This window comes from Salvelinus sp. IW2-2015, linkage group LG5 (assembly GCF_002910315.2).
Source record: "Salvelinus sp. IW2-2015 linkage group LG5, ASM291031v2, whole genome shotgun sequence".
NCBI classification, from domain to species: domain Eukaryota; kingdom Metazoa; phylum Chordata; class Actinopteri; order Salmoniformes; family Salmonidae; genus Salvelinus; species Salvelinus sp. IW2-2015.
Genome location: NC_036844.1, coordinates 4211021 through 4238723, shown reverse-complemented (window position 1 = coordinate 4238723; position 27703 = coordinate 4211021). Strand labels below are relative to the sequence as shown.

General features: G+C 43.3%; 1 protein-coding gene across 2 annotated transcripts in view; it reads right to left on the bottom strand.

Moving 5' to 3' along the window:
• The window catches only part of LOC111963818 (mitogen-activated protein kinase kinase kinase 1), a 118750-nt gene that overhangs the window by 40757 nt on the left and 50290 nt on the right, over nucleotides 1–27703 (bottom strand). Inside the window, exons 2-8 of one of the 2 annotated variants that reach the window (XM_023987359.2) lie at nucleotides 21906–22056; nucleotides 17392–17613; nucleotides 16703–16903; nucleotides 12770–12886; nucleotides 11987–12138; nucleotides 11457–11581; nucleotides 7923–8004 (exon numbers count right to left, since the gene is read on the bottom strand). In XM_023987359.2, coding sequence (XP_023843127.1) covers nucleotides 7923–8004; nucleotides 11457–11581; nucleotides 11987–12138; nucleotides 12770–12886; nucleotides 16703–16903; nucleotides 17392–17613; nucleotides 21906–22056 — 1050 coding nt within the window. The remainder of the gene's footprint in view (nucleotides 1–7922; nucleotides 8005–11456; nucleotides 11582–11986; nucleotides 12139–12769; nucleotides 12887–16702; nucleotides 16904–17391; nucleotides 17614–21905; nucleotides 22057–27703) is intronic. The other variant, XM_023987360.2, reaches the window with a different exon arrangement.

Sequence of the window (27703 nt, the reverse complement as noted above, 5' to 3'; positions counted from 1 at the left end):
ATAGTCACTTTAACCATATCGACATGTACATACTACCTCAATCAGCCTGACTAACCGGTGTCTGTATGTAGCCTCGCTACTTTTATAGCCTCGCTACTGTATATAGCCTGTCTTTTTACTGTTGTTTTTATTTCTTTACCTACCTATTGTTCACCTAATACCTTTTTTGCACTATGGGTAAGTAAGCATTTCACTGTAAGGTGAACAATATCTGTTGTATTCGGCGCACATGACAAATAAACTTTGATTTGATTTGTGCCTTTTATCCCTTGGCTGTAAGGGTTGAGAATTAAGAGGTCTCTAATAGTGGTGTGGGGGGGTCTAATTTGGGGCCTGATTCCTGAATTCCTACCCTGGGCTCAGTTGTTGGCTTTTATTAGATGTTACTGGATGGCCACCGTTTTGCTCGGACACAACTTTGCTACTTTGTGAAATGTATCCGCTCTAATTTTCTTCAACTGACAAGTACTGTTTAACACCATAGTACCCTCCAAGGTCATCATTAAGCTCGGGGGTGCCCTGGGTCTGAACCCCACCTTGTGCAACTGGGTCCTGGACTTCCTGACGGGCCAGCCCACTGGTGAAATAATGGTTCAATAAAAAAATGCAAAAATAAAATAAGCATAGAGAGACAACAGTCCATCAAGACATGAAGGTCAGTCAATCCGGGAACATTTCAGGAACTTTTAACGTTTCTTCAAGTGCAGTCGCAAAAACAACGAAGAGCATGATGTAACTGTCTCTCATGAGGACCGCCACAGGAAAGGAAGACCCAGAGTTACATCTCCTGCAGAGGATAAGTTAATTCGAGTTACCAGCCTCAGAAAGTGCACRCCAAATAAATGCTTCAGAGTTCAAGTAACAGACACATCTCAACATCAACTGTTCAGAGGAGAGTGCGTGAATCAGGACTTCATTTTTATTTATTTCACTTTTATTTAACCAGGTAGGCCAGTTGAGAACAAGTTCTCATTTACAACTGCGACCTGGCTAAGATAAAGCAAAGCAGTGCGACAAAAACAACAACACAGAGTTACACATAAACAAACGTACAGTCAATAACACAAAAGAAAAGAAATCGAAAAATATATGTACAGTGTGTGCAAATGTAGAAGAGTAGGGAGGTAGGCAATAAATAGGCCATAGAGACAAAATAATTACAATTTAGCATTAAAACATGAGGGATAGATGTGCAAGTAGAGATACTGGGGTGCAAAAGAACAAGAGGGTAAGTAATATGGGGATGAGGTAGTTGGGTGTGCTATTTACAGATTGGCTGTGTACAGGTACAGTGATCGGTAAGCTGCTCTGACAGCTGATGCTTAAAGTTAGTGAGGGAGATGTAAGACTCCAGCTTCAGAGCTGTTTGTAATTCGTTCCAGTCATTGGCAGCAGAGAACTGGAAGGAAAGGCGGCCAAAGGAAGGAGTTGGCTTTGGGGATGACTAGTGCGATATACCTGCTGGAGCGCGTGCTACGGGTGGGTGTTGCTATGGTGACCAGTGAGCTGAGATAAGGCGGGGCTTTACCTAGCAAATACTTTTTGATGACCTGGAGTCAGTGGGTTTGGCGACGGATAAGTAGTGAGGGCCAGCCAACGAGAGCATACAGGTCGCAGTGGTGGGTAGTATATGGGGCTTTGGTGACAAAACGGATGGCACTGTGATAGCCTCCAACACTCTACTCAGCAAACTGGATGTAGTCTATTTTGTAAATGACATTGCCGAAATCAAGGATTGGTAGGATAGTCAATTTCACAAGGGTATGTTTGGCGGCATGAGTGAAGGAGGCTTTGTTGCGAAATAGGAAGCCGATTCTATATTTAATTTAATATTGGAGAAGCTTGGAGAAGCTTGAGTCTGGAAGGACAGTTTACAGTCTAACCAGACACCTAGGTATTTGTAGTTGTCCACATATTCTAGGTCAGAACCGTCCAGAGTAGTGATGTTAGTCGGGCGAGAGGGTGCGGGCAGCAATCAGTTGAAGAGCATGCACTTAGTTTTACTAGKATTTAAAAGCAGTTGGAAGCAAGTTGCTGCAGGGGATGCTGAGATGTAGGGGTAGGGGTAGCCAGGTGGAAAGCATGGCCAGCCGTGGAAAAATGCTTATTGAAATAATCGATTATCGTAGATTTATCGGTGGTGACAGTGTTTCCTATCCTCAGTGCAGTGGGCAGCTGGGAGGAGGTGCTCTTATTCTCCTTGGACTTTACAGTGTCCCAAAACCTTTTGGAATTAGTGGTACAGGAATCAAATTTCTGTTTGAAAAAGCTAGCCTTAGCTTTCCTAACTGACTGAGTATATTGGTTCCTGACTTCCCTGAAAAGTTTCATATTGCAGGGGCTATTCGATGCTAATGCAGAACGCCACAGGATGTTTTTGTGCTGGTCAATGGCAGTCAAGTCTGGGATGAACCAAGGGCTATATCTGTTCTTAGTTCTACATTTTTTGGAAGGGGCATGCTTTTTTAAGATGGAGAGGAAAGCACTTTTGAAGAGCAACCAGGCATCCTCTAATGACGGGATGAGGTCAATATCCTTCCAGGAAACCAGGTCGATTAGAAAGGCCTGCTCCCTGAAGTGTTTTAGGGAGCGTTTGACAGTGATGAGGGGTGGTCGTTTGACCGTGGACCAATTACGCACGCAGGCAATGAGGCAGTGATCGCTGAGATCCTGGTTGAAGACAGCAGAGGTGTATTTAGAGGGCAAATTGGTCAGGATGATATCTAAGAGGGTGCCCATGTTTACGGATTTAGGGTTGTACCTGGTAGGTTCCTTGATAATTTGTGTGAGATTGAGGGCATCTAACTTAGATTGTAAAACAGCAGGGTGTTATGCATGTCCCAGTTTAAGTCACCTAAGAGTACGAACTCTGAAGATAGATGGGAGGCGATCAATTCACATACGGTGTCCAGGGCAGAGCGGGGGGATGAATTGGGTCTATAACAAGCGGCAACGGTGAGAGACTTGTTTCTGGAAAGGTGGACTTTTAAAAGTACAAGCACAAAGGGTCTGAATACTTATGTAAATGTGATATTTGAGCTTTTTATTTTTTATAACTTTGCTAAAAAATGTGTTTTCGCTTTGTCATTAAGGGGGTATTGTCTGTAGATTGATGAGAYAAAAAAGATTTAATCAATTTTAGAATAGGGCTGTAAACGTAACAAAATGTGGAAAAAGTCAAGGGGTCTGAATACTTTCCGAACGCACTGTACAGGTCAGGCTAGTCTGGTGTTCTARGCTTTACGACACTACTCTTTAGCCACAAAAGCAAACATGCCCTTGAATGAGTCAGTGTGTCCAAACGTTTGACTGATACTGGACGTTCTCTTCTTCTGGTTGATTATGCCATGTGGTGAGTTACACACTTGGTTTTCCTGTTTTTCTTCTTCACACTTTACAAATCACAATAAAGAGCACCATAATGACAGTCACTTTTTGGGAGGCTAGACATTTACCTAACCTTGTGTTATGTGTCGTGGCCGTTCAACGAGGACTTTTCTGCTATGGTAAATGGGTGAGAATGGCTGTCCAGCTGTAGACAACAAGGCTAGACCTTCGAGACATTAACCTCATCGACATAACAAGGTTGTACATGGTCATGTGTGGTGTCCTTTCAATGGAGACCTCCGTGCTTTGGTACGTGGGTGAGTGTCCAGCTGTAGACACTAAGAGCAGACACCCAATACATTAACCTCATCTAGGCAGCTCATGTACAAAGTTTACTGAGTGACTGATTCAAAACAGTAACATTTTCTGCCACAAGTAAAAAATAACTAGACAAATATATTTGCAGACCTTTTAGATATTTATTTACCATCACAAGAGGAAATGTAAAAAGTGTGATGAAATAAGAGAAAAAACACAAAAGTAAACACCAGCAACATGTGAATGAGGAAGTATAAAAAAACATCACAAAAAAAATGACCCACTACCCTAAAGTATGAATAAGGAAACAAAGCACAGAGCAACAGTTTTTGAGCTCCCGAGTGGCGCAGCGGTCTAAGGCACTGCATCTCAGTGTTAGAGGCGTCACTAGACACCCTGGTTCGAATCCAGGCTGTATCACAACCGACCGTGATTGGGAGTCCCATAGGGCGGCGCACAATTGGCCCAGCATCAWCCGGGTTTGGCTGGTGTAGGCTGTCATTGTAAATAAGAATGTGTTCTTAACAGACTTGCCTAGTCAAATAAAGGTTAAATCAATAAAAACGGGGTGAGACAAACGGTAGATGTTGATCAGCAGGAATAGACACCATCCATGGTACCATGATGTCGTAGACYGCCTTTGCTGTTTCTGTAACTCCTGCTGCCGTTTCTTTAAGTCATCCACCTGCTGKATAATGTCAGTGTCCGAAGGATCCTCAGCTSTCTTCCTTTTTCAGCCATTGGAGCTTGATCGGGGAMATAGGTTMGAGGTTGATGGAGTTGCAGGGCAGAGAGCYCGGGTGCGCCTGGACGGTGGGATGGGTGTTGGTGAGAAGGGCCTGGGTGTTGGGGAGAGGGGCCTGAGAGGTGATGAACCAGGTCGGGGAGATGATGAATCAAGGGGCGATGAACCACCTGTAGATTGGCCCTCAGGGCTCAGCTCCATCTCTGGACTGTCCAAAACACCACCACCCTCCAACACCTACAAGCAGATGGTGAATACATTATAATACAATACAAGCAGATGGTAAATACATTAGAATACYATGCAAGCAATCTTAAAACATCTCCATTGGCTCCTTTGAGTTAAAATGTTTACCCAAAATAACTGATTTCATAAACATCTCAATCTAATTAACATACACACAACACACTGTCTGTTTCCAGATGTTTGAACGAGCCCTGTTAATCATTATGATGACAACACAGGCACTGTGTATTCAATATTTCCCACTCACAATTTCTCCCATCCAGAAAATAACTGATTTTACATGTTCTAACTGGGTCTGCTAAACATAAGATCCCAAACACACACACTGTACAAATAGACTTGGATGTATGACGAGTACATACCGTATCTGGCATATTGGTGTCTGRCTGACGATGTTTCACATGAACACCGAGCCAATCCTGTTGTCTGACAAACGGTGGGACACACACACCAGTGGCAGCCCCACTCCTCATCTCCTTCACCCTTTTCAGATTGTGAACATACTGGTCCCCGAATCTTTTTCAATGTTTCTTTGACATCAGTATTGGTGTTCAAATTTCGTGATATCTCCCTCCAGCTGTCGTCTTTTGCATTCTTGTCCAAATACAACCCCATCGAAAGGGTTGTACAGGTTCTCTTATTGTCTCACCAGCTCGCACAGACGCTCCTCAAAACTGGACAGACATCATTACGCTTAGAAKATCTCTAAATAAAAAGCACAAAAAAGGAAGCTTGAGAGTCGTAGAAGCAAAGTAGAAGAATGTCCATTGATTCTGAGTTTATACCAGAAATGATACTGGAAAATATGTGATGTAGACACAGGGGCAGGACTTCCGTTGCAAAACTCACTTAGTACTGTCCTTCAGTCGTCGCAAGGAATGATGTGTCGGGTCTCAATTTCCAGGTAGAAAAAAACTGTGTCAAATGACGAAGTGTATAACAACGAGCCCCCCCCCTTTTGTGATGGAAAACGACATTGCAACACTGTTAGCGTCAGCACTGTTAGCGTTTTGTCTGTAGACCCCTATAGTCCCCTTCTGTACTCCCTGTTCACCCATGACTGCGTGGCCAGGCACGACTCCAACACCATCATCTAGTTTGCTGACGACACGACGGTGGTAGGCCTGATCACCGGCGACGATGAGACAGCCTGCAGGGAGGAGGTCAGTGGACTGGCAGTATGGTGCAGGAACAACAACCTTTCCCTCAACGTCAGTAAGACCAAGGAGCTGATTGTGCACTACAAGAAATGACTAAGCTCTCAACCCGCTCCACTGCAACCRCTCCACCCCATGGAGTGGGTCGAGAGCTCAGTCGTTAAGAAGGCGCGACAGCACCTCTTCCCCTTCAGGTGGTTGAAAAGGTTTGGCATGGGCCCTCAAATCCTCAAAATATTCTACAGCTGTACCACGGAGAGCATCTTGACTGGCTGCATCACCGCTTGATATGYCAATAGCACCACCCTCGATCGCATGGCGCTACAGAGGGTGGGGCGCTACAGAGGGTGGTGCGTCAGCCCAGTACATCTGGGCTGAATAGCTTGCTGCTATTCAGGACCTCTAAATCAGGCAGTGTGAAAGGAAAGCCTGGAAAATCATTAAAAGACTCCAGCCACCCAGGCCATAGACTGTTCTCTCTGCTTCTGCACAGCAAGCTGTACCGGTGCATCAAGTCTAACACCAACATGCTCCCGAACAGCTTCTATCCCCAAGCCATAAGACCACCAAATAGCTAACAAATAGCTACACAGACTGAGTTGACTGTTTGCCCCATCTCTATGCACACTCACAGGGCCCTACACTCACGTACACTGATGCTCCAACACACACACAAACAATCACTTCGTAATTTGCTCACACACACACATACATTTATACCGACTCTACACACACACAAACACACCAACTCACACACAATCAGACTTGCTACCTGTCCCAGACCTGCTGTTTTCAACTCTCTAGAGACCGCAGGAGCYGTAGAGATACTCTTAATGATCGGCTATGAAAAGCCAACTGACATTTACTCCTGAGGTGCTGACTTGCTACACCCTCGATAACTACTGTGATTAATATTATTTGACCATGCTGGTCATTTATGAACATTTGAACATCTTGGCCATGTTCTGTTATAATCTCCACCKGGRACAGCCAGAAGAGGACTGGCCACCCCTCATAGCCTGGTTCCTCTCTAGGTTTCTTCCTAGMTTTTGGCCTTTCTAGGGAGTTTTTCCTAGCCACCGTGCTTCTACACCTGCATTGCTTGCTGTTGGGGGTTTTAGGCTGGGTTTCTGTACAGCACTTCGAGATATTAGCTGATGAACGAAGGGCTATATAAATAAATTTGATTTGATATATGCTGCTGCTACTCTGGTTATCGTATATCCTGATGCCTAGTCATCTTACCCCTCTACATAATGTATCTACCTCTATCACTCCAGTATCCCTGCACATTGTAAACATGGTACTGSAACTGACAGACCCTAAACTTACTTACTTTTTCGTGTTCTTATTTCATATTTTTATTTCTCATGCGTTTTTGTTCTACCTTATGTTATTTTTAGTATTATATTGTTATTGATTATTTTATTGTAGGGTTTAGAGCTTCCAAGAAAGGTATTTCACTGTACTTATYCACGTGACATTAAAACTTGAATGGAAATGGCACACTGTTCACTAAGCCCTGTGTGGGCTAACATGATATAGCCTAGACTCACGCTCTGCTAACATGCTAATGTAATGGCTATGGCACAKCGTTAGCCCTGTGTGGCCTAGCCTACTATAGCCTAGCGCACCGTTAACATACTAATGTAGTAGCTAATGACACACTGTTATCTATGTCAGGCATAGTCTAATATAGCTTATCTCACCGCTAAACACTCAAGGCTCTTTCCTGTCTCTAGGCTACTGTGCGCCATTGACGTAGCCTACAATAAATACATCACAGGTTTGAGTGCATTTCCACACAAAATGCTCTAGTTTAAATCATTAACACTTTGTGAGCATACAGTATAAATAGCTTATAAACCATTTAATAGTTAGCTAACTTTAAGTTAACCATAACTCGCATTCAGCTCGCATGAGATTTGCAAAGCTGAAAAGCTGTTCTGACGTCTCAGACTGAGGCAGATGTTTCCTTTCCTCCCAGAAACAAATATAGTGAAGCCGCTTTCCCCGCCTTTCACACAACAATACCAGATACCAGCTGGTAGGCTGCTGAATTCATCCCCCACTCCAGGAGTCTTGACCAGGAGTTCCTAGATCCTAGACCGCGTACATTTTAAAATTACCTGTAAAAATCATCGGACTTCCACTTGGCTCTACAGAGGGGGCAAATGAGCGTCTCGTGGTTCTGCCGGCATTCCTCAGCCCCTGTGAGACACAGACAGAGAGACAGACAAAATTAGCTCTACCCCCAGTTTAGATAGGGGACAATGCACCGACTGGCTGTCAAGGAAGTCAAGGCTCCGATAAAATGTAGCAAAAATTAGACTGGAGTTTATAGAGAGAAGAGAAGGGCCAGGGCCTCGGAATGAACATATCAGACTTCTATCGAGGGGGCTGTATAGTGCCGGAAGTGTGTGTGTGTGTGTGTGTGTGTGTGTGTGTGCAGGGGGAAATGGAACAGGAGTACCTGGCGGGGTGCATTGCATGTGCGTGTGTGTATGTGTGTAAGGTGAATGCCCTATGCACTGTTTAACCCGAAGGAGGGAAATGAGGTTCAACACAGCTATGGGGAGTTTGCACACTAGTGCCCTCTACTGAAGGACATTAGAATCATGCCTGCAAGGCCAATGAACACCTTGTCTCACCGGAAGCCCCGCCTTCCACAGATGATAAACCCGAGGCACATATTAATTCCTTTAATTCTTCACCAAACCCAGAACTGGGRGGCGTGGGGCCGAACAGGTGTTGTACCTCATTTGCCTCCCTCAGCGAACAGGTAGTTGTATGAGGTAGTCACATGGAATGCATTTCAATTAACACGTGTGCCTTGTGAAAAGTTAATTTGTGGAATTTCTTTCCTTCTTAATGCGTTTGAGCCAATCAGTTGTGTTGTGACAAGGTAGGGGTGGTATACAGAATATAGCCCTATTTGGTAAAATACCAAGTCCATATTATGGCAAGAACAGCTAAAATAAGCAAAGAGAAATGACATCATTACTTTAAGACATGAAGGTCAGTCAATCTGGAGAATTTCAAAAACTTTAAAAGTTTCTTGTAGTGCAGTTGCAAAAACCATCAAGCGATATGATGAAACTAGCTCTCATGAGGACCACCACAGGAAAGGAGGACCCAGAGTTACCTCTGCTGCAGAGGATAAATTCATTAGAGTTAGCAGCCTCAGATAAATGCCAAAATAAATGCTTCCCAGAGTTCAAGTAACAGACACATCTCAAGATCAACTACTCAGAGGAGACAGCGTGAATCAGGCCTTCATGATTGAATTGCTGCAAAGAAACTAAAAGACACCTATAAGAAGAGACTTGCTTGGACCAAGAAACACGAGCAATGGACATTAGACCAGTGGAAATCTGTCCTTTTGAGATTTTTGGTTCCAACCGCCATGTCTTTGTGAGACGCAGAGTAGGTGAACGGATGATCTCTTCATGTGGTTCCCAAGCATGGAGGAGGAGGAGGTGCGGTGGTGTGGGGGTGCTTTGCTGGTGACACTGTCAGTGATTTATTTAAAATTCAAGGCACAATTAACCAGCATGGCTACCACAGCATTCTGCAGCGATACACCATCCCATCTGGTTTGCGCTTAGTGGGACTATCATCTGTTTTTCAATAGGACAATGACCCAACACACTTCAAGGCTGGCTGTGTAAGGGGTATTTGACCAAGAAAGAGAGTGATGGAGTGCTGCATCAGATGACCTGGCCTCCACAATCACCCAACGTCAACCCAATTGAGATGGTTTGGGATGAGTTGGACCGTAGAGTGAAGTAGCCAACAAGTGCTCAGCATATGTGGGAAATCCTTCAAGACTTTTGGAAAAGCATTCCAGATGAAGCTGGTTGAGAGAATGCCAAGAGTTTGCAAAGCTGTCATCAAGGCAAAGGGTGGCTACTTTGAAGAATCTCATTTATAAAATATATTTTGATTTGTTTAACACATTTTTTGTTACTACATTWTTCCATATGTGTTATTTCATAATTTTGATGTCTTCACTATTATTCTACAATGTAGAAAATAGTAAAAATAAAGAAAAATCCTAGAATGAGTAGGTTTGTCCAAACTTTTGACTGGTACTGTGTATGGAGCATAATGTATTTACAGTTTAATTCAGATTTTCAAGTACTGGTGACAAATCATGAATTCCGATTATTGCATAGATTGTAATTGCTATGGACACCRATGARGTGAGTAAAATACTTTTTTGAAGGTTYCACTGATTATGATGAGCTAATGCTAAGCTATTTGCCATCTATGTGTGGCGCAATGTTTGTTGACATTATACAATGCATTCTGGGTGTCAGACCAAAGATMTTATAACGAGGTGAAGAAATGGTTCACTCATCTTTCGAGTAAACTTCCGGAAGTGAATGAAGGGAWGTGACTGATCATAGACGACACACCCCCTTCAAAATGCATACTGCAAACAGGCCAAACTCATCTTGTCTCCTATTCTCATCTTRGGTTGACGCGAAAAAACAAACATTGTGGCGCGCACAAACTACCCATCGTCGGATTACTTTAGATTTTTAGAAAGTGCTTTATTCAATTATTTAGATCAATGATGAGCTCACCCGTGATGTGATGAATTGTAAATAGTAATTGCTATTAGCTAATTAATATTGTAGTTTCTGTCAGCCGAGAGTTCTCTAAATATGACCGCTTGTGTTATGTCAATCTTTCCTCCGTTAGTGCTAATACTAATGTAGCCTACATTTTCCATTTGGATGATTGTTATGCTGTAGTTACTTCTGTGAATGTCTGAACATRGCATCCAAAAATAAACTGGTCACATTCAGGACATAACTTTGTAAGGACTGTGTTTGTGCTAAATGTTTCTGTGAAAAAACAGTGTGGCCAGCTCAAACACGGACTGCTGGGTCAATCGAAACAGGACGTTCTAAATAAGCATTCTAATCACATTGGTTTGAGCYTACGCTGTAAGGACCACAATAGAATGATCACACCCTTTTGTTGGTARGTGTCAAACGGTTAAGAGGAGATGACCACTCCACTCAAATTTCAACTCTCTGATATGAACTGAAGCCATGTGTCTCATGTGCCCTCTCATCCATTGGCACATTGAATGTTTACTTTTCAAGCATTGTGAGTAGCCCTGTCAATTTTCTCTCATTACTGTATGTAGAGTCAATCACATAATCACACAATCACATTATTACAAATCAATGTGATTTCAATTCTTGCTTGGACTCGCTCATTCTTAGCTCTTTTGTCTAACTGTGTTGTTGTTMTTGTCTTCCAATTKAAATCCTGTCCTCGGTGGAAGAGTTGAGCTCTTCTCCAACACCATCCYTCCATGATGAGCCCGTCCTGCACTAAAGCCTGGTCTCTGAACACCTCAAGCCTGTCCTGCACTGAAGTCAAGCCGTTGAACATCTCAACCCGTTCCTCATACCCTCCTTTTATCACTGCTGTGATCCCTTCCCAACACTGTAAGTAGCCCTCATTCACACTCCCATAATATGTTACTATAAATATCTGTATTAAATGTTTTAGGTTAAAATAGTTTGAAACACACTTTGTTGTCTTTGTGCGGTCCACGCCTATACCGTGGGTCACGCATTCTCCTCAATCTGTCAAGTCACCAGCCTCCACCGTTTTTGATAGTGTAGAGTTGTACTCACAAATGGACATGCAGTGGTGGTGCAGCTTGTTCCTGCAGCCCTCCTCACACACAGTCAGACTCTCCTCGTCCAGCATGTCCAATAGACAGATAGGACACATCTGCTCCTCCTCATCCTTCAGACTACTGACAGAGAGGGGGGGGAGAGGGAAAGATGGATAGAGAGAGAGAAATCGATTAAGGGAAAGAAAGAGGGATGAAGAAGACATGGGAGATAGGGACAAAGGGAGAAAGAGCGAGAGAGAGAGAGCGCGGAGAGAGAGGTACAGGGGAGAGAAATATTAAGAGACAGAGAGACGGAAAAAGAAAGGAAAGATACAAATAAAGGAAAAATTAGCCAGTAACATTTTTGGTTCTCCAAAGAATCAGTGTGCTGTTAATGTAAAAATCTAAACATCTATCAAAATACAACTTGGACGTATTCAAGGGCCTTCTGGCAAAATAGGTTTTACAGTACAACATCTAAACCTGGTGTATCTGTGTGCTTTGTGTGCGATTGACTGTTCATGTGCGTGCGTGTGTCTACTCTACCTGCTCTCGTTGCTGGAGGCGCTGGAGGTGCTGGATGGACAGGGCGTGTGGGGGTTAGACATGCGCAACACAAACTTCTGGATGGTGTTGCGCGATGGCGCCTTGATGCGCGAACTGCGGCGATTGTGATACTTCTGGAACAAGCTCTCCACCTGGACGACGTGGAGACAATGATACAGTTAGATGKTGATCTTGGGTCAGTTTAGCATTTCCCCCARTTGTGATTAAGGCTAGGATTGGGGCAGAGGAAGATGATCCTAGATCTGTCCCTAGGGAAACATCACCCCGGAGCCAGTTTACCATAGAGGTCAACCTTAACCATCATGAAGTATCTACGTATATCTAACGTGCATTCAATACAGTGCAAGTCACTGAAAGTTATCCTCAATGTAAATGGACATATGCGACCCGATTCAGGAAACTAGACGTATGTCACAAGTCACAACTTCACACAAGAGCCGTTTGAACATTATTTTATTATTTTTTTATCAAAATGCACAATTTCAAATTTTGGCTACATAAGGACCGAATCCAGTGGTGAATCACATATAAAGTGGACATATTCTGTCTCTTAAGTTTTTAGAAAATTGGTCATTACATACAATGGGTTCAACAAATCATGTACACCCCTTTCACACTATTGTGCTGACCCGAACCATGCTGTGCGGGCACGGATATTGCCTTTCCACATTGTCCTGTCCAGCACAGTTCAAGCACTATGGTGGATAAGGGGAATTATACAGATTGGTTAGAGGGCATGTCYGTTGGTTGCTGGAAGGTTACCTCAAAGTTTTTGAGGTTTTTCCTCCAGAGCAGGGGGTCTGAGGGCTCCAGCTGGAAGACTCGGAGCATGACGAAGAGGACGTGGATACAGAACGCCCCTCGGCCACAGCTACAGGTCTACAGAGAGAGGGGAGGATGAACGCAGACCGGGGGTTACTCACGAATGTGTGTGTATATACATACAGTGGTCACATACACACTCCATTATGGTCGCATGCACACACTCATAAATTGCTACACGGACACACAAGCACACACAGAGATGCAAAAACACACATCTACAGCAACTTCCCTTTTTCGACAGAACACTCAGTCAAAAATCACTCAGGAGAGCCCAATTTAATCTACACCTGATTAAGAATCATTGTGTGRGTTCCAAATGGCACTGTAGTCCACATATAGTGCACTACMTTTGACAAAGGTAGTGCACTATATAGGAAACAGGGTGCCACTTGGGACGTAAACCTTTAGTAAGAGGCAATGGAGCTCTACATCAATCCAGCTCTATAGTAGCAAATGGCTGGGTAAAAAAAACAAGCTGGCCAATGTACAAGTAAAGTAAATTCTTAAGGGATACTTCAGGATTTTGGCAATGAGGCTCTTTATCTACTTTCCCAGAGTAAGWGGAACTCATGGATATCTTTTTTAAGTCTTTGCAAGCAGTTTGAAGGAAGTTGCAAACTAGCGTTAGAGCAATGACTGGAAGTCTATGGTAATTGCTAGCATGCTAGTAGACACCATAGACRTCTAGTCATTGCGTCAACACTAGTTAGCGTTGGCTCGCAAAACTACCTCTTAACTTCCTTCATACTGGATGCAGAGACATAAAAATGGTATCCATGACTTCATCTGACTGTGAAAGTAGACCAAATCAAATCAAATGTTAATTGTCACATGCGCCAAATACAACAGGTGAAATGCTTACTTACAAGCCCTTACCCAACAATGCACTTCAATAAATAGAGTTAAGAAAATATGTACTAAATAAACTAAAGTAAAAATTAAATAAAAAGTAACACAAGAAAATGACATAACAATAACGAGGCCATATACAGGGGGTACGAGTACCTGTTAAGGAACCTTTTGGACCTAGACTTGGCGCTCCGGTACCGCTTGCCTTGCGGTAGCAGAGAGAACAGTCTATGACTTGGGTGACTGGAGTCTTGGACAATTTTTTGGGCCTTCCTCTGACACCGCCTAGTGTAAAGGTCCTGGATGGCAGAAAGCTTGGCCCCAGTGATGTACTGGGCTGTACTGTAGCGCCTGACTGTCAGATGCTGAGCACACTGCCAGGTCTCTGACCTCCTCCCTATAGGCTGTCTCATCGTTGTCAGTGATTACTGTTGTGTCGTCAGCAAACTTAATGATAGTGTTGGAGTCGTGCTTGGCCACGCAGTAGTGGGTGAACAGAGAGTACAGGAGGGGACTAAGCACGCACCTTTGAGGGGCCCCAGTGTTGAGGATCAGCGTGGCGGATGTGTTGTTGCCTACCCTTACCACCTGGGGTAAGGAAGTCCAGGATCCAGTTGCAGAGGGAGGTGTTAAGTCCCAGGGTCATTAGCTTAGTGATGAGCTTCGTGGGCACTATGGTGTTGAACACTGAGCTGTAGTAATGAACAGCATTATCAGATAGGTGTTCCTTTTGTCCAGGTGGGAAAGGGCAGTGTAGAGTGCGATAGAGATTGCATCATCTGTGGATCTGTTGGGGCGGTATGCGAATTGGAATGGGTCTAGGGTTTCCGGCATGATGGTGTTGATGTGAGCCATAACCAGCCTTTCAAAGCACTTCATGGCTACCGATGTGAGTGCTATGGGGCGGTAATCATTTAGGCAGGTTACCTTCGCTTTCTTGGGCACAGGGACTATGGTAGTCTGTTTGAAACATGCATGTATTACAGACTCGGTCAGGGAGAGGTTGAAAGAAGACACTTGCCAGTTCGTCCGTGCATGCTTGGAGTACACGTCCTGGTAATCCGTCTGGCCCAGCAGCTTTGTGAATGTTGACCTGTTTAAAGGTCTTGCTCACATCAGCTACGTAGAGCGTGATCACACAGTCGTCAGTAACCGCTGGTGCTCTCATGTACGCTTCAGTGMTGATTGCCTCGAAGCGAGCATAAAAGGCATTTAGCTCGTCTGGTAGGCTTGCGTCACCGGGCAGCTCGTGGCTAGGTTTCCCTTTGTAGTCCATAATAGTTTGCAAGCCCTGCCACATCCGACGAGCGTCAGAGCCGGTGTTGTAGGATTCAATCTTAGTCCTGTATTGACGCTTTGCCTGTTTGATGGTTRGTCTGAGGGCATAGTGGAATGTATTATAAGCTTCCAGGTTAGAGTCCTGCTTCTTGAAAGCAGCAGCTTTAGCTCAGTGCGGATGTTGCCTGTAATCCATGACTTCTGGTTGGGATATGTGCGTGCGGTCACCGTGGGGACGATGTCATCGATGCACTTGTTCATGAAGCCGGTGACTGAGGTGGTATACTCCTCAATGCCATTGGATGAATTCCGGAACATATTTCAATCTGTGCTAGCAAAACAGTCCTATAGAGTCACTGGCACTTCCTGATTTTGTTTTTGCTTGTAAGCAGAATCATGGTCAGATTTGCCAAATGGAGGGCAAGGGAGAGCTTTGTATGCGTCTGTGTGTGGAGTAAAGGTGGTCTAGAGTTTTTCAAATTCTGGTTGCACATGTTACATGCTGGTAGAAATGAGGTAAAATGGATTTTAAGTTACCCTGCATTAAAGTCCCCGGTACTAGGAGCGCCGCTTCTGGATGAGCATTGTCTTGTTTGCTTATCGCCTTATACAGCTCGTTGACTGCGGTCTTAGTGCCAGCATCGGTTTGTGGTGGTAGATAGACAGCTACGAATAATATAGATGAGAACTCTCTTGGTAGATAGTGTGGTCTACAGCTTTTCATGAGGTATTCTACCTCAGGCGAGCAATACTTCGAGACTTCTTTAATATATCGCGGACCAGCAGATATTGACAAATAGAGACACAGCCCCACCCCTCGTCTTACCAGACGTAGCTGCTGTGTCCTGCCGATGCACGGAAAACCCAGCCAGCTCTATATTATCCGTGTCGTCATTCAGCCACGACTCGGTGAAACATAAGATATTACAGATTTTATTGTCCCGTTGGTAGGGTAATCTTAAATCGTAGATCGTCCAGTTAATTTTCCAATGATTGCACGTTGGCCAATAGTACGGAGGGTAGTGGTGGTTTACCTACTCGTCGACTAATTTTTACAAGGCACCCCACTCTCCTCCCCCTTTTTCTCCGTCTTTTCTTCACTCTAATGACAGGGATTTGGGCCTGGTCTTAAGAAAGCAGTATATCCTTCTCATTAAAGAAAAAATCTTTGCCCAGTTCAAGGTGAGTAATCGCTGTTCTGATGTCCAGAAGCTCTTCTTGCTCATAAGAGACGGTAGCAGAAATATTATGTACAAAATAATTTACAAACAATGCAAAAAACAAACAAAATAGCACAGTTGGTTCGGAGCCCGTAAAACAGCAGCCATCCCTACCGGCGCCATTATAACAATGGAATAAAGGGCTTCATTCCAAGTGTCCCTTTAAAAATAAAATCTATTGCTGTAAATGCAATTTGGTAAAAGTTGGGGTCTTGTTGCAGTTTAGCCTCAATCTTGCAAGACAGTTGGAATCTCGCAAACTTGCGTCAGCTAAATCAAACTGACACAAAAGGCCCAATTCCTACTAGCTACTTATACATTTGAAAGAACTGTAAAAGCATAATAGGCAATACGGTGACCTTGTCTTCTGATAGGCTAGGTGGAATTGATGTAATATTGAACACCGATCCAATCATTTTGATTACCTAGCGGGTAGAGGGAGTCGATTTGAAATTGAGCGTGAGACTTTTAATTCTGTCGAATCTTTTTTCATTGGTCTGAGTGGACTGCGAGCACTTCTTACCTGTGGGCCAATGAACACCCTGTATTTGTTGTCAGGGCTGTCTCCTCCAATCAGGAAGGAGTTGGGGCCTATCTGCTGCAGTAGGTAGAGGCGGGCCCTCATGACCTTGTTGACACGGCGACTAGTCTCCTCGGGACTGTAGGGGGAGAATCCGTCTGGGGAGGGCACCCGGCGAGGGGGCGTCACCCTGCCACTCTGAAACTACACAACAACAACAAATCAACAATAACAAAATGACATCAACATTAGATCAAGACCGCCTCAGAGAAAAACTAGTCTTAATCCTCTCCCATTCATAGTTATTGTCTAATAAATAGTCACTTAGGACTTAACAATTCTTCAAACCCAAAGTGAAGAGGGTTAATATCTAATCAATGGTATATTATTATAAAATGTCTTGCATTCTCATGTTTCTTTAAATTACATCATAGTTCATCGTAGTTATTTTATTTTATTTTTTAAATCTATATTATTATCACTGCCTTCTTGGGAAAGAGCTATGAAGTCAAGGTAAGAATTTCCCTGTACTGTTTTACATCTGTTCCATCCTGTGCACGTGGCGAATAAACTTTGAAACTTGAAACTATATGTCCATGCATTCTCAAATACTACGAAGTACGCTTAAACACGTAGCTGATGTTCTCATATGTGTGTGTGTGCATGCCACGTACGTGTGTGTGGCTACTCACTGGCACGGGCGAGGCCCTCTTCCTGTGCACCCCTGGGGACTCAGGCTTCCCGCAGGCCCTGCCAGAAGAGGAGGAGGAGGAGGAAGAGGGTTGTCCGGGGGAGGGGCTGCGGCGGCCACCGCTTTTCTGGGGGGAAGCGTTGGTGAGCGTGTTGGATTCATCCTCGGCCCCCTTGCAACCTGCCTCGCTCCCGTCCGGTCGCAGAGGGACGGGCTTCACCACCTGAGGGGGAGGGAGGGAGAGTGGGATGTCAGTATTTTTTATTTATTTCACCTTTATTTAATTTATTTAACCAGGTAGGCTAGATATGGTTCCCAATCAGAGACAGCTGTTTATCGTTGTCTCTGATTGGGGATCATATTTAGGTAGCCATTTGCCTCGTTTGTGTTGTGGGATCTTGTCTATGTATAGTTGCCTGTCTGCACTAGTCGTATAGCTTCACGTTTCGTTCGTTGGTTTTGTTAAGTGTTTCATTCAGTAAAAGAGAATGTACGCATACCACGCTGCACCTTGGTCTCATCATTACGACGAGCGTGACAATGATAATGCTAATCCATGTCACAAGGATATGTACACAATTCCTGGAAGCTGAAAATGGCCAGTTCTTRCATGGCCTGCATACTCAGACATGTCACCCATTGAGCATGTTTGGGATGCTCTGGATCGACAGCGTGTTCCAGTTCCCGTCAATATACAGCAACTTCGCACAGCCATTAAACAACATTCCACAGGCCACAATCAATAGCCTGATCAACTCTATGTGAAAAAGCAAACAGTGGTCACACCAGATACTGACTGGTTTTCTGATCCACGCTCCTACCTTTTTTGTATGGCATCTGTAGGGCCCAATTAATTTATTTCAATTGACTGATTTCCTTATACGAACTGTAAATCAGTCAAATCTTTCAAATTGCTGCATATTGCGTTTATATTTTTGTTCAGTGTAGTWTWCTCTGTTCATATTAATGAAAGTTCCTGTTCTTTTTCYAAGACTTCTCACAAAAACAAGCGCATGTCTGTGAAATCTATGAGCACTGAGTGTACCCCAAGCGTTTTATTTTCAAAGCCTTTTACATTYAATTCAGCAATTGTCATACTAATCTTGCTATTTGCGACCCGTGGTAACAACGACCACAAAATGTAAAATCCTCAAAGGTTTTGGTGATAAAACTGCACCGCATCTGTCAACGGAGCTCGTTGCTTATTATCGAATGTATTAGGTTACAAAATACAACTTCTTGGATATAATGTTKATGACATGTCAGAGAAAGATCCCATTGAACAATTCAAAACATGAAGAATCYTATTTGTCTCGGTCAAATGTATTTTATAACATAAGTGAAATGTCATTACCAAAACGTGTTTTCACCCACTCTGGGCWGAGAGGGTGGACACCCTACATTGATGGCTAGACTTACTTTTACTTCCTGCGTTGTTCCTTTGGSTACACTCACAATYGCTGCCAGTCCACCCTTTATGGCATCATTGATTTGAACACAGTCAGGAGTGAAAGAGGAGAAAAATGTGCGTCCCCCCCAAAAATTTTGCTATTCGAACGGTTAGTACGGAGACACGCAGTCATTTGGCTGGCCAATTACCGTCATCCAAAATTCCATAACCGTCAAGTTTGAAGTTCTTATTGTCACGTGCACAAATGCCTTTATTGCACCAAACCCAACACTGCAGTWYTCAATATCAATGTAGCACTAAAAATAACATAAGGTAGAACAAAGAAATAAGAAGAACATAAGAAAGTAAGAATGTATATACAAGGTCAGTTCCAATACCATATTTACAATGTGCAGGGATACTGGAGTGATAGGGGTAGATACAGTGCATTTGGAAAGTATTCAGASCCCTTAACATTTTCCTAAATGTGTTAAGTTACAGSCTTATTATAAAATGTATTAAATAAACAAAAAATCCTCAATCTACACACAATACGCCATAATGGCGAAGCGAAAACAGGTTTAGATTTTTTTGCAAATGTAAAAAGAAGAACAAACACCTTATTTACATAAGTATTCAGACCCTTTGCTATGAGACTCGAACTTGAGCTCAGGTGCATCCAGTTTCCGTTGATCATCCTTCAGATGACCTGTAGTYAATTCAATTGATTGGACATAATTTGGAAAGGCGCACACCTGTCTATTTWWWWWWWWWWWAAGTATTTATTTTACCTTTATTTAACTAGGCAAGTCAGTTAAMAAAWATTCGGATTTTCAATGACYCCCTAGGACAGTGGGTTAACAGCCTTGTTCAGGGGCAGAACAACAGATTTTTACCTTGTCAGCTCAGGGATTTGATCTTGCAACCTTTCGGTTACTAGTCCAACGCCCTAACCACTAGGCTACCTGCCGCATCTATACAAGGTCCCACAGTTGACCGTGCATGTCAGAGCAAAAACCAAGCCATGAGGTCAAAGGATTTGTCCAAGAGCTTTGAGACAGGAATGTGTTGCSACACAGATCTGYGGAAGGGCACCAACACATTTATGCAGCATTGAAGGTCCCCAAGAACACAGTTGCCTCATCATTCATAAATGGAAGAAGTTCGTAACCACCAAGACTCTTCCTAGAGCTGGCCGCCCGGCCAAACTGAGCAATCGTCGGAGAAGGGCCTTGGTCAGGGAGGTGACCAAGAACCTGATGGTAACTCTGACAAAGCTCTAGAGTTCCTCTGTGGAGATGGGAGAACCGTCCAGAAGGACAACCATCTCTGCAGCATTCCACCAATCAAGCCTTTATGGTAGAGTGGCCAGATGGAAGCCACTCCTCAGTTAAAGGCACATGACAGCTTGCTTGGAGTTTGCCAAAAGGCACCTAAAGACTCTCAGACCATGAGAAACAAGATTCTCTGGTCTGATGAAACCAAGATCGAACTCTTTGACCTGAATGCCAAGCGTCACGTCTGGAGGAAACCTGGCACCATCCCTACGGTGAAGCATTGTGGTGAGTGGCCCAGCCAGAGCCCAGACTTGTACCCAATCAAACATCTCTGAAGAGACCTGAAAATAGGTGTGCAGCAACACTCCCCATCCAACCTAACAGAGCTTGAGAGAKTCTGCAGAGAATAATGGGAGAAACRRCCCAAATACAGGTGTGCCAAGCTGGTAGCCTCATACCCAAAGGTGCTTCAACAAAGTACTGAGCAAAGGGTCTGAATACTTTTWAACTTTTTAATACATTTCCCAAAAATTATAAAAACCTGCTTTTGCTTTGTCATTATGGGGTATTGTGTGTAGATRGATGAGGGAATAAAACAATTTAATACATTTTAGAATAAGGTTGTAACGTTACAAAAAGTGGAAAAAGTTAAGGGGTCAACTTCCAAATGCACTGTATGTATAGGGGTAAGGTGTCAAGGCATCAGGATATATGACAAACAGAGTAGTAKKAGTGTAAATTATGATTGTATGTGAATGAGTGAGTGTGTGCGCGCATGTGTGTAGAGTCAGCATAAATGTGTGTGTGTGTATGTTATTTGTGTGTTGGAGTGTCAGTGTGCATAGAGACAGAGCAAAAATATTAATAAAAATACAAGGGTCAACTCCGTGTAGCCATTCTGTTAGCTATTTAGCAGTCTTATGGCTTGGGAATAGAAGCTGTTCAAGAGCCTGTTGGTGTCAGGTTTGATGCACCGGTACCGCTTGCTGTGTGAAAGCAGAGAGAACAGTCTATGGGTTGAATGGCTGAATATGTCTTTCAATATTTTCCAGGCCTTCCTTTCACATCGCCTGATATAGAMGTCCTGGATGGCAGGGAGCTCGGCACCAGTGATGTACTGGGCTGTCCGCACCACCCAAAACCAACTGATCAGGCCTACCACCCTTGTGTCATCAGCAAACTTGATGATGGTGTTGGAGTCGTGCTTGGCCACGCAGCCGTGGGTGAACAGGGAGTACAGGAGYGGACTAAGCACACACACTGTGGGCCCGCCGTGTTGAGGGTCAGCATGGTGGAGGTGATGTTGCCAACCCTCACCAATTGGGCTCGGCCAGMCAMGAAGTCCAGGATCCAGTGGCAGAGGGAGGAGTTCAGTCCCAGGGTCCTAKGCTTGGTGATGAGCTTGGAGGGGACAATGGTGTTGAACGCTGAGCTGGAGTCAATTAACAGCATTCTCACATAGGTATTTTTTTAAATCTAGGTGGAGGAGTGCAGTTTGGAGTGCAATTGAGATTGTGTCGTCTATGGATCTGTTGGGGCAGTAAATTGTGTAAATTACAGTGAAAATGCCTGCCAACATTTCTTGCGCATGCTCTGAGAACGCTCCCTGGAATACCATCCAGCACTGCGGCCTTGCGAGTGTTGCGATCACCCAGTCCTCTATGTCGGCGGGGGCCCTCATGCACGGTAAGTTGTTGTCATTGTCGAAGCGTGCATAAAATGCATTGAGTTGGTCTGAAAAAGAGGTATCGTTGGGCAGATCATGGCCCTGTGTGTGTGTGTATATGTGCGTGTGAGTGTGTCTGCATGATCGCGCATGTGTTTGTGTGTCAGGTTACAGCAGCTCACCACAGGGCCCCTCCTACTGCGTCTCTCCAGCCATTCGTGCTTCCAGGTGGGCATGCAGGTGGCTTTGAGCTTCTCCCGGATCATCCTCTCCTCAGGGCGGTCCTCAATCTTCTGCAGGCCTCGCAGGGTGTCTTTACTCTCCATGTCGCGACTACACAAAAACCACAGAGAAAGCATAGTTAGACAACACACTCTACAGAGTGGGCTTAATGTGCTAGTGTATGGATGTGGTTGGGTGAACCATGCTAGCATGATGAGTAACCTTGTCTAAGACCTGAAAACTTGGAGCTTGGGAAGCTGACACATGTTGTGACTAAAGAGCCCGCAGAGAGAGCAGAGGAAGAGAACTCTACAGAGTATGAGTAGCCTTGTCTAAGACATGAAGATTTGCGTTAGCTCCCTGAGCTAATACCTAGGCTTTAGCTCAAAAGGCTACCAAAGGGAGAGGGAGTAGAGTAAGATAATACGTAGTCTTGCCATGCTACACGTCCAAGTCTCATTCACAGGGTTTGTATAGACAGTGGCAAGTGAAATTCAATAACTTTTTCAGGAACTAAAATGTATTTTCAAGGACCATCCATTTGTAATCATTACTATTATGCAATTGTTTCTAGTCACCACCAGATYGCAGTATATCGCCACAAACTCATGAAAAAAAACTATTCATCACTACCTTACAAGTTCTACTCAATAATACATGCTTGACTACTTATTCACTACATACATGATTGGTAAGTCAGTACTGATGATGTTGACTGATTTCCTTATATGAACTAACTCAGTGAAATCTTTTACATTGTTGCATGTTTATATTGATGTTCAGTGTACATAATAATATGAAATTGTCTTTAATGGCTATTATAATAAATGGTGTCCAGGTCAGGATAACCAAAATATTTCCTTTTATTAAAGACTATCAGAAAGAATGTTGTGACTTATTTATTTTGATTCAAAGCCATGAATGAGTGAGTCACTCAGCGTTATGTCGGTGCCGAGGCCATATGACTGCGCCATCAACTTGATTATTTAGCAGACATCACTTGCTTATATTCAGTCAACACATACATCTTAAGAATATCATGGAATATAATTCAACGTTTTTGTTTCTCTTAGAATAAAAACCTTAGTGTAACAACAGTTTTAGTAAGTATACTGACGAGTAGAAACCCCAAAATATATTTTTTCAGGGTGTGCGCGTGCAGGACAGAGGAATAGCAATTCTTACACTATTGGTACAAATTCAATTACCTTCTTCATCCTCATCATTCAGTTCACTGAAATTTTATTTTGAAGTCGTGCACAATTATCAGTTTCTATTTTGTTTATTGTGCCCATTTATTGTCAGATACAGACACATCAGCGCCTTGGGACTCAAAAGAGTAATCAGTGCTCTACCTCCCCCTTGTAGTGATCTGGAGCAATGAAGCAGTGACGCAGGGTGCCGTACTAAACCACAAATTACCTCTAAATGCCGCAGCATAATCTCAAACTTTTGTTGAGCCACCACTGTAACTGATGGGATACACAAGCTAAATTCCTTGCCCAATGACGACAGGTTTATCATAAATTCAAAATGGACTGGTGTTCCAACAACGAGCTGCAGTTTTGGAATAATTGTGTACTGTCTATTTTCCGCTTAGGCCACTTTGTGAACTGTATTATTATATACATATTTATTTATTTAACTAGGTAAGTCAGTTAAGAACAAATTCTTATTTACAATGACGGCCTACCCCGGCCAAACCCTAACGACACTGTGCCAATCGTGCGCTGCCCTATGGGACTCCCAATCACYGCCGGTTGTGATACAGCCTGGAATAGAACCAGGYTCTGTAGTGACGCCTCTAGCACTGAGATGCAGTGCCTTAGACTGCTGCACCACTCGGGAGCCTTTGCATTTAGGATTGGTTAGCCTAGGCTATAACACCCCTAAACATAGACAGGTTCCACACTGAAAACACACAAAAACATTAGTTTGATYAAGACAAAAAGCTKATTTTAAATCAGAATCATTAAGCCTAGGCCTACTCACCAAACCAGATYTTGTGGCCATAATTCATCACCATGKAGTGTTCAATGTGGAATTCTTCATCCATTTTAAAAATTCAAAAGAACAGGCAGAATAAACTAAATCCAACGTCTGCATATCGAAAAGACAGTCTTTCAACTCGCCAAATTGAGCCCAGTTTCAAATGATGACTCTTTTGAGAATAACTGTTCCAGACGTGATATGCGCATCACTTCGCAGTGGCAACTTTTTTCAATTAGAAAAATATTCTGTTCAATTTTATCTTACATCATGTTTTTTTTTAACTATAAAATTGGTGTCTTGACTGTGATACGGGTTCCACGATATAATATAACGGTTTCAATAAATTAATCTTAAAAGTGTCACATTCTACACACAATACCACATAATGTTAGAGTGGAATTATGTTTTCAGAAACATTTACAAATAAATAAACAAAAAGCTGAAATGTTTTGAGTCAACGAGATTGTAAATTTACGAGTAAAGTTGTGGGGCTTGCTAAACCTCAAATAATTTTTGTGGTAGTGGAAAAAGTTGAAGTAGTTTCACTATTATATTATTTGAATAGTGGAATCWTTTCAAATGCCCATCGATAGTCAGTTGTTTTGGTCAGTTGTTTTGGTCAGCTGTTGTGGTCAGTAGTAGTGGTTAGTAGTTGTGTGGTTCAGTAGTTGTGTGGTCAGGAGTTTTATCTTTGTGGCCAGAAGTTAGTGGTCACCAGTGGTCAGTAGTGTGAATAAGTAGTTGTGTGGTTCTGGTCAGTAGTTGTGTGGTTGTGAGCAGTAATTGTGGTCAGTAGTTGTGGCCAGGTGATTGTGGTCAGTAGTTGTGGTGGTTAGATGTGTGGTCAGTAGTTGTGTGGTCAGAAGTTGTGTGGTTGTGGTCACTTGATGTGGTAGGCAGTTGTGTGGTTATGGTCAGAAGTTCTGTGGCTGCGGTCAGTAGTTGTCTGTAGGGTTGCCAACTCTCCCGTATTAGCCGGGATGTCCTTTATATTGGGCTAAATTGGTTTGTCCCATACGGGACCTCCCCTGTCCRGTATATTCATCCAATCACAGTATAGCGTAAACGCGGCCATTCCTGTAAGTCATTTCTGTTGTTGTTCGGTCGGGTTTGGCATATCAAGGAAATATGGATAAACCTGCAAAAAGGAAAAGACTGMGCAGCTACAACAAACAATGGGAAGGAAAAAAGACGTGGGGTCATCCCGTCAGTGGTGACTGACGAAAACCCTCTGTACTTTATGCCGTCGGGAATTCTCATTTGGCCATGGAGGGGAGAATGACCTAACTCAGCATGTATCCACAGAAATGCACAAGGCCACACTGGCTAAAGGTGCTACTGTAGCAATATTGGTCTTCGTGACGTCTACTGRGGAAAATTACAAAATCGCGGCAAGTGAAGCCTCTTTTCCTTTTTGCATTTGAAAAGTTTTTTTTTGTTGTTGTAAAGGTTCAAATTTTGAATACTTTGAGAATTTATTTTTGAGGTTTATTCACATACGTTTACATAATTTTACAGTTTTAGTAAAGCTATAGACTAAATGGAATATAAAAAATTTCTGCCTTTCCAATTGAAAAATAATATGAATATACACTGTCCCTTATTTGGTAGTGAGAAAGTTGGCAACCCTAGTTGTGTGGTCAGTTATTGTGTGGTTGTGGTCAGTAGTTGTGGTCAGTAGTTTTGTTCAGTGGTTGTGATCAGTAGTTGTGTGGTTGTGGTCAGTAGTTGAGTGGTTCAGTAGTTGTGTGGTCAGTAGTTCTGTTCAGTGGTTGTGATCAGTCGTTTTGTAGTCAGTAGTTTTGTGGTCAATAGTTTTGTGGTTCAGTAGTGGTTCAGTAGTTTTGTGGTTGTGGTCAGTAATTGTGGTCAGTAGTTGTGGGGTCAGTAAATATGTGGTTGTGGTCAGTAATTGAGTGGTTCTGTAGTTGTGTGGTCAGTAGGTGTGGTCAGAAGTTGTGTTCAGTGGTTGTGATCAGTAGCTTTGTGGTTGTGGTCAGTAATTTTGATCAGTTATATTGGCCAGTAATTGTGGTCAGTAGTTGTAGCCAGTAGGTGGTCAGTAGTTATGGTGATTAGATGTGTGGTCAGTAGTTGTGTGGTTGTAGTCAGTAGTTGTGTGGTTGTGGTCTGGGCTGTGTGGTCAGTAGTTGTGTGGTAAATATTTGTGTGGTTGTGGTCAGTAGTTCAGTGGTTGTGGTTAGTAGTTGTGGTCAGGACTTGTGGTCAGTAGTTATGTGTTCAGCTATGAAGACGTTCTCTCTCTACGAGTCAAGCGCTGCTAGGCAACAGTAGCCTTGGCAACACTGCTCCCTTATGGATAAAGCTAGTGTGAAAACATGCTAACAACAAACGTTTTTCTTTAAACTAAATAAATACTGCACTCTGACCCACAAAACWTCTTTGCTAGATTCATGCGTGGAAAGGAAAGTAAACTTCAAACCGTGATGTAGTTTTATTGGAATTTTAYGCTGTTYGTAAGTAATGAATCTGTTAGCTTCTGACATGACTTACTACATTTAGAAAGAGAGCAATTGATGGGTTACAAAAACAGCTAGTTCTATTGATAAGTAGACACTATTCTTAATATTTCTTCAGTTTTCAAAAGTACAGAAGTAGAGAAAGATTTCATACCCTCTGTTTTTGTCTGACTTGTTGGGGGAGTGGTCAAAACAGCAGTTGTTTGCAAAAAAAGTCACAAAAATATTGATGTGGTTACTAAAACAGCTGTATTGTTAGACCATAGCGGWAATAGAAGAGATGTACAGCACCAGTCAAAAGTTTTAGAACACCTACTCATTCAAGTGGTTTTCTTCATTTTTACATTGTAGAATAAGAGTGAAGATATCGAAACTATGAAATAGCACATYTGTAATCATGTTGTAACAGTGACTGTACGTACATACCCCAACCAGAAGCCATGGATTACAGGCAACAWTCACACTGAGCTAAAGGGTAYAGCTGCCGCATTCAAAGAGCGGGAAGCTTATAAGAAATCCCACTATGRCCTCCTGCGAACCATCAAACAGGCAAAGCATCAATACAGGATTAAGATCGAATCGTACTACACCGGCTCCGACGCTCGTCGGATTGGCAGGGCTTGCAAACTATTACAGACTACAAAGGGAAGCACAGCCGAGAGCTGCCCAGTGACACAAGCCTACCAGACGAGCTAAATAACTTCTATGCTCGCTTCGAGGCTAGTAACACTGAAACATGCATGAGAGCATCAGCTGTTCCAGATGACTGMGTGATCACYRTTTCCGCAGCCGATATGAGTAAGACCTTTAAACAGGTCAACATTCACAAGGCCGCTGGGCCAGACGGAACAGGACGTGTACTCCAAGCATGCGCTGACCAACTGGCAAGTGTCTTCTCTGACATTTTCAACCTCTCCCCTGTCTGAGTCTGTAATACCAACATGTTTCAAGCAGGTTACATGAGTCCCTGTGCACAAGAACACTAAGGTAACCTGCCTAAATAACTACCGACCTGTAGCACTCACGTCTGTAGCCATGAAATGCTTTGAAAGGCTGGTCATGGCTCACATCAACACCATTATCCCAGAAACCCTAGACCCACTCCAATTTGCATACCGCACCAACATGATCCACAGATGATGCAATCTCTATTGCACTCCACACTGCCCTTTCCCACCTGGACAAGAGTAGCTGCTCCCTAACCAAAACGAAAAGGCACCGTGAGACCCAACCGTTGCTGCAGCAGTGAGATAACCGGACGGAGTGAGAAAATCACAGCGCCGATT